The following is a 7,500-nucleotide window of genomic DNA, read 5'->3' as shown; positions in this document are numbered from 1 at the left end:
ACGGCGTAGACACATTGCGCGCCATTTTCCAACTGCAGAGAATCCTTTTTTTGACGAAACTCGATCGTTTCCCGCCTCTCACGTTTCAGGACAGTCATTAAAATTCGGTGCAAGAAAATTAGTAGGTCTCTTTTATTGTCAAGGTGATTTATTCATTTCGTAATCTAAACTGAGAGCCATAATTGTAATATCGCCATGTCTTGCCTAGGACGGAAAGCCAAAGAGCAGCACATTAAATTGGGTGATGGAAGGAATGGGAGTGGGGGAAGGGAGACGCAACAACCGCAAAACCTAGTGAAAAACACGAAGCCACAACCATGTGTTGTTGAAAGTAATTTGATGTACAAAGTAGACAAGAAAATTAGGAAACTCACATACATACATGTAAGCCCTGCCTGTCTCATCTGTAAACTGAAGCAATCTGAAGGTATAAAACGTTAGGACATATTTCTGCAAGGGCAAAGGTAACAAAAATAGCAATTAAGGTTTGGTTTCCACGACATTAATGTGGGTTCAAGAACTGTATGGCTTTTGAAGTGCCAAGGGCCTAGCCATGACAAGGTTGCTAGTCTGGCCAGTGCAAGGGCAATCGGAAAGTCCAAAACATTATTCAACTTGAGGTTATAATTGTTCCTAATGCAGAGATGCCAACCTATGGAGAACTAAAATCTGGGGATTTTTTCCTTCCGGTCTCCCCATCTCTCCCCTTCGATCAATCTACCCACTCCCCTCCCCTCCTCTCCCCCAAAAACGCACCCACCCATCCCCCAGCAGCTCCTTCAGAATACAATTTGCGGGAAAACAGGGTACTTATGTCAATAATTTTTATTGGTTAATCGGAGATCCAATCAAACAATCGGTAATATAATTATGATAGCTAAAAAAGCCATTTTGTTTAGTTCTATTAACGTGTGTTTGAAACTCAGAGATGAAGAAATGCATTAAGAAACAATGAAACGAGTTAGAAAAAATCGATTTTTTTTTAACTGTGGGGATGCAATTTGAGTCTAGAATGGAGAAACGTCTGCGAAAGGTTCAGAGTCGTTTTTATCCGGGAGATTTAATGACCCGTACGGGAGACCGGGAGATTCGTTCCGTATCCGGGAGACTCCCGGATAATCCGGGAGAGTTGACACGTATGCTAATGCTGTAGCATACCTTAAAGTAAGAGCACGTTTACGGTTTTGGTGAAGGAAGTATTGTCACGGTTATCTAAAATTGTGAGACTCTCTGTCACGGGGTAGAAATTTTGCGTGACAGGCTACAAATGCTGCACATGTATAGAAGTGCGCGGAGATAGTGTGTTTTGTTTGTCATTCCTGTTGTGGGGATTTACTGATCTTGGGCATAAGATAAGTTTAACTAACACAGTAGAGTAGGTCAGGTATGATTTTTCTCAAAGCTGAAACTTATTGGTTTGGAAGAAATTCTGCTTTTAGTTTTTTTCCTCAACCATGCATTGAATGTTGAAGGCACCTGCATGTAACAACATGTTATGTCAACATCACAGTATACATACTGTAACATTTTAAGCCACTAACTATGGTCTGTATGATAAACTATATACCAACTGTAACTATAAATACGCTGTTGAACACTGGCTTAGAATGTTACAGTATAAAATATACCGACCCGAAATCAAGCCATTATACTTATGGCGCGCCATCTGTTTCAAAATTAATTATACCTACCAATTGGCCCACTCATCTGTTAGTCACATACTCCCTTCACCTAAGTGACCTTAATTTTATAGTTGGGTATACTAATTAGCATTACTTGATCAGTTGCAAGTCACTTATTCGATATTCAATCAGCTATACTGATTTATCGATGAGTTGTCTCTTACAATCGTCTGTTGTGTTCCTGATATTAGGCTGATTTAGCAACAGAACGGGAACGTCAGTGGCGACGTCGCGCGCAGCAAAACTACCAATGAGAATTTAGAATAGAGAAGAAAAGAGTGGAGTCTACTCTATTCTGAATTCTCACTGGTGTTTTATCTGCGCGCGCCGTCGCCACTGACGTTCCCGTTCTGTTGCTAAATCAGCCTAATAGGGAGCTTAAGCAGGTGCGTTTTTGAGATGCGGATGGCATCCGGAAGTGAGTTCTCTCTTTCAACTTGTCTTCACACAACCACATTTATATCGCTAAGTATCTTTTCACTATTAGAGACCCTAAGTTTAAAAATCTGGGAGAGACCGCTATCCTGGCGAGCAAAATATTCACTTCCGGTTGCTGTCCGCGTCTCAAAAACGCGCGTGCTTAAGCTCCCTCCTCAGGCTGATAGAAGAATAGAATAGACTCCACTCTTTTCTTCTCTATTCTAAATTGTCATTGGTAGTTTTGCTGCGCGCGACGTCGCCACTGACGTTCCTGTTCTGTTGCGAAATCAGCCTATGCCATCAGTTGTACGGTTTTACTGATTAGTTGTGTGCTTAATATTCGATCAGTTGTGTCTTGTAATACTAATATTCCACCAGTTGTACTGATTTATCATCAGTTGTACTAATTAATCCATCAGTTGTGTCTCCTAAATTCGATCAGTTGTACTGATTTATTGATCAGTTGTGTCCCTAATATTTGATCATTCACCCGCGGACCGTCCAGTAGAGAACTGCCAACCATGTAGTGGGAAAGAGAAGATCGCACCTAGGGACAGTCCTGGAAAGTCATTAGGGAGCTTAAGCACGCACGTTTTTGAGACGCGGACGGCAACCGGAAGTGAGCTGTTTTCCCTTTTAACTTGTCTTCACACAAAAACTTTTACATTGCTCAGTATAATTATTTTCTCCATTGGAGATGATTAGTATAAAAATCCGGGAGACACCACTGCCCTGGTACGCAAAATGTTCTCTTCCAGTTGCCGTCCGCGTCTCAAGAACGCGCGTATTAAGTGCAAACCGACCAAAGCACAAAATCAAACTGCCAATCCGTTTCATTCAAGATCACGTGATTACGTGATCAAGTAGAGACCATATATAAGTCATTGAGACTGTTCATCTTGACATAACATGGGCATGACATTTTTAATAGAGTTTTGATTGTTGAATTTCGTAGTGCTATAGCTGTAAAAGTCTTATCAGACCTGTGAGTATTGACTATTCTTAGCTGTTTAAGTTTACAGTTTTTGTTTTCTCGAAGAAGGAAGGGTGTTGATATAGTGAGGCTACGAGTGCATTCACATTGCATGCCTATGTTCATGTAGTTCGACCGTGTGCTCAATGTAAGATGGCGACTGTTTATCAATCAATAAACCTGTTTGTTGTGTTCAATCTTCGCCTGAATTCTCCACCTTATGGGGTAAATCAACACTTACTGTTACGTACTTTAAATGCGTGAAAGAATAATTTGAAGAGCCTGAGATTCAAAACACTAGACTAATGAGGTGTGTCATCTTGTTGCTTTAAGATCCTCCAAGCAACATTGTCACCTCACGTAACATAACAATAACAGCACCCGATGAATTAACTCTGAACTGTTCTGCGGATGGAAAGCCAAAACCAACAAGAACCTGGACAAGACTCTCCGATAACACTGTAGTCACCATGCCTTTGAACATCACTGGTAAACAGGATGCAGGAGGCTACAGATGTACTGTTGACAATGGTGTGGGAAGTCCTTTGACAAAAGATGTCTTCATTGCTGTGCTGGGTAAGTGACACTGTAACAATAAAGCTACATGTACATGACTACAAGCACTATAAGTTTTGTTTTCTTTACTTCACTTTCAGAGTACCAGCTATGCATTAAGGACATGTGGAACTTTATTTTTAAATTAAGAATTACTGACCATAATTTATTTTAACAGTAGTTACAATTTGTTATACATGTAACTTGTTTTCATTAAGGACGGTGCCTACTAATTAAAGATATTTTTCCCTGGTGTGTGATTATGCGGGAAATGTAGATCTTAACAAGTGTCATTGAAATCCAAAAAGAAAATTGATGAAAAATATTTTTAAAAAGCTTTATAATACAAAGCAATGTACGTGTGGAGTTCTTTCTCAAATTGAAGCTTAATTATCTCTCAAAAATGCATGGTTACCCCCAATTTTCTTTTTGGATACCAAGGACACTTGCTAAGATCTACTTTCTCTGGATAGTTTTAAACTGCGCAAAAATATCCCTGTATTAGTAAGCATCACCGATAGGAGTATCTCGAGATGTGCAGAACGTATGCACAATAACAATAGTAGGCACCGTCCTTAACTTTTTGTAATAATTATCACTGTATGATAATATTGCTTTACATGAGTATTAATGAAGCCGTTGTTTTTGTAAACATTGAGAAATAATCAGTTGCCTAATCAGTGCCTTAATTTAATGCTATTATTTATGTTTGTCGTGGCAGTCTGTCAGGGATTCTGATACGTCGTAGAAAAAGTCAAATTTTGCGAGATTCTCAGAAAAAGTCACAGGAATTTTTGGGGGCAAATTTCGCCGAGAAACGATCCGCAAAAAATCGCCAATTACAGAGATGTCAACCTCTGAATCTTAAAAAAAAAAAATGGACCCACTCCCTATAGCCCCGCAGTGCCTTCAGAAAACAAGAATAAAAATTTTGTTTTGGTAAAACGGAGATCCAATCAAACAAGCAGTTATACTTTATAACCGTGATAACAAATGAAGATATAGAAACCTGTGTTTGGAACTCGGAGGTATTAAAAGAGAAGAAGCGGTGAAACGAGGGTAAAAAAAAATCAAAATTCTTTTAACTTGGGGATGCAATTTGAGCCTACAATGGTGCAAAGTCTTTAAAAGGTTCAAAGTTGTTTAAATGTGAGAGATTTGATGACGCGTTGGGAAATTGGGAGATTCGTTCCGTATCCAGGAGAGTTGGCATAAGTGTGATTAATCGCAGGAATTTTATGAGCAAATTTTGCTGGAATTAGCGATTGGTTTGCGCTCTTTCAACAAAGGTTTTTAATGAAAAAAGGCTTCAATTCTGCCAATTTTTTGGGAAAACGAGGACCGTTAGCCTATGCAATAACTAGTCAGCAACAGAAACACTGAGTACTTATAAATGTTGCCTTTTTATACCGACAACCATGAGGTTCTTTTAACAGAGATGATCATTTCCTCTTTCAACAAGAATGCGCTCAAGAAATGTGCCAATGGCAATGTATCATAGTGGCCACGGCCCAGTTTTTCACAACATTAATCTGTTTTAAGAATGCCTGCAGTTTATGGCAAGTAAACAGCTCCAACAGCCAAGACAAGTTTTGAATAAATGTTATTGTTGTACTGATGTGTATTTGGTAAGATTTCTAGTGAATTTCACTGTATTTCGTGTGTTTTTGTGAGTTTCACAGGATTTCACAAATTTGCCTGAATTTTGTAGTTCCCTGGCTGCGTGAAATATCAGAAGCCCTGAGTCTGTTCAAGTGGTGCTACACCGAAGGTTTAGCCACTATCTTGTTCCTTGCAAACATCATTTATGGCCATTTCATAGTACCAGTACTTCAAATTGGTTTTGAAATAATTAATAATTGTTTAATAGTAATTCACAGCAGGCATTTCAGTATAAAGAAATCAAAAGGTTCTTACAAGTAGTTGAATGCAAATCTGGTACAGGCTTAAATGCAATAAAATGACGATTAGGTGATGGCTGAAACATGGTTTTAAAATTAATGTTACAGACTCAGGAAAACAGTTTACACAACCCATTCAAGCTCAATCCCCATTGAGCTGGCCATTTCCTTCTTTTACTTCTTTTGCAATTTGCATGTCATCATTTCTCATTTTTACCTCTTAAATGTTGCTTTCCTTAGTGGCTCAATCTTTCTGAAAGAGATTCATGTTGTTTTCATGTGGGTGTACATGCATGTTTGTGTGTTAAGTAAAAAAGTGATCTTTTTAATAAACTTTTAAGTTTTTAGGTTTTAAAACATGGGATTGTTGAGTTGGAAATTGCAACTTAGACCCTTTGTTTTTCTTAAAAATGATTATTAATAAATTTATTTGTGTTCCTTCTGTAGTGCGCCCTAAAATTGATTATTTGAGCAGTGATTGGGATGTTTGTGAAAACTCCACTGTGATTTTGAGTTGTAATGCAACTGGTGAACCAACACCAAACATCACCTGGAAAAGAGTAGCAGATGATGAGATATTGCCAGCAGTGGATGGGGTTTATGTTATTGACAGTATCAAAAGAAACTCAAGTGGAAGGTATTCCTGCAAAGCTGACAATGGAGTTGGAATTGATAGTAAGACAGTCAACGTGACAGTCAGATGTGAGTACATTCAATAATAATTTTTGTAGAGATTCTGCTTTTGGTGGCTTCAAAAGAACAGCTTTTAAAAAGTTTGTTTGATTTTTTTGCTGACTCTACTGAAGACTTATAAAATTTTACAGCATACAGTACGTACAATGTACATGTACCAAATGAGTACTTTTAATTTCTAGGAAAATTGAACTACTTGTACATGTACATGTCTGTTGTTGATTTATTACATTGTATTCCCTTGAATTTGCATGTATAATACATTTAGTTACATTGTATTTTCTGGTATTTCAAGAATGCTTTGCCTAAGGGAAAATTAATTTTTCGTCATTTGATGCAATTTGATCCTCTGAGAGAATTCTTACAGTAAATCCTACATGTAGAAGAAGGGCAGCTCTTGTTTGTGACGGTTGTTTTGACACCTGAGCGCGTCATCTTTATTCAGAGTCAAGTAATGGTGTGTAGTTAGTTGACTAAGTTTATATTAAATGCCGTCATCATGGTCTTTGGGTTGATTAGTCAGCTGCAAGACCTGATTTCATTCAGTTTGGTTGTTAATTTGGTCGAGCCATGATTTTATTGGCTTTATAAGGTGGCTCAAACCAATTTCAACCCTTTGAAGAGCCCTTGTTATTATTGTCACTACAACACTTTATCACCTAACAGCAATATTATGGTGCCACGGGAAACACCCATTATTGCTGAACAAGATGCAGTCACTTTTGTGATGTAACAAGTTACCTTGGCAACAGGAAAGCCTTGCAAAGACACGGTAGATCTTGGCTTTAGTTGCTCATATCTGAAAAATGAACCCAGTAACCCCAATTTTTTATTGCACAAAAGTTATGAGCAGGCCAAGATAAAACTCTCTGCAAAGTTTAAAAAAAATCTGTGGAGTGGATTCTAATTTAAGGTGGCTCTGAATCTACTCTGCAAACTTTTTTAAAACTTTGCACAAAGTTTCATTCTGGCATGCTGATTACATCTTTTTGAGAAATAAAAAATGGGGGTCACCCATGGTTGACCCATGGTTGACTATTACTCAAGTTACTTCAAGGAACACAGGCTAGAGAACAAGACTTCAGCTGGAATAACCAAAGTGTTTTGGAAACACTTTGCAGTTCATGGATTCCAAACCAACTATTCAGTGACAATATGCCATTCAACTCGCAAGAGTTCAAGGAATTTGCGACAAAATATGAGTTTGAAGTCACCACAAGCTCTCTCGGATACCCCCAAAGTAATGGTAAAGTCGAGAGTGCCATCACGACAGCAC

The 7,500-nt window shown here is 38.3% G+C and overlaps 1 protein-coding gene across 7 annotated transcripts in view; it reads left to right on the top strand.

Moving 5' to 3' along the window:
- LOC137983188 (fibroblast growth factor receptor 4-like) overlaps window positions 1-7,500 on the top strand; it is a 75,074-nt gene that overhangs the window by 16,046 nt on the left and 51,528 nt on the right. For 5 of the 7 annotated variants that reach the window (XM_068830375.1, XM_068830369.1, XM_068830372.1 and 2 more), the window contains exons 3-4: window positions 3,409-3,651; window positions 5,979-6,233. In XM_068830375.1, the coding sequence (XP_068686476.1) occupies window positions 3,409-3,651; window positions 5,979-6,233 (498 nt within the window). Of the gene's footprint in view, window positions 1-2,966; window positions 3,088-3,111; window positions 3,301-3,408; window positions 3,652-5,978; window positions 6,234-7,500 lie in introns of those variants that run through there. The other 2 variants (XM_068830373.1, XM_068830374.1) reach the window with 2 other exon arrangements.

Source organism: Montipora foliosa, chromosome 13 (assembly GCF_036669935.1).
Source record: "Montipora foliosa isolate CH-2021 chromosome 13, ASM3666993v2, whole genome shotgun sequence".
Classification (NCBI taxonomy): Eukaryota; Metazoa; Cnidaria; class Anthozoa; order Scleractinia; family Acroporidae; genus Montipora; species Montipora foliosa.
The sequence above is the reverse complement of the archived record's forward strand: the minus strand, read 5'-3'. Positions and strand labels throughout refer to the sequence as shown.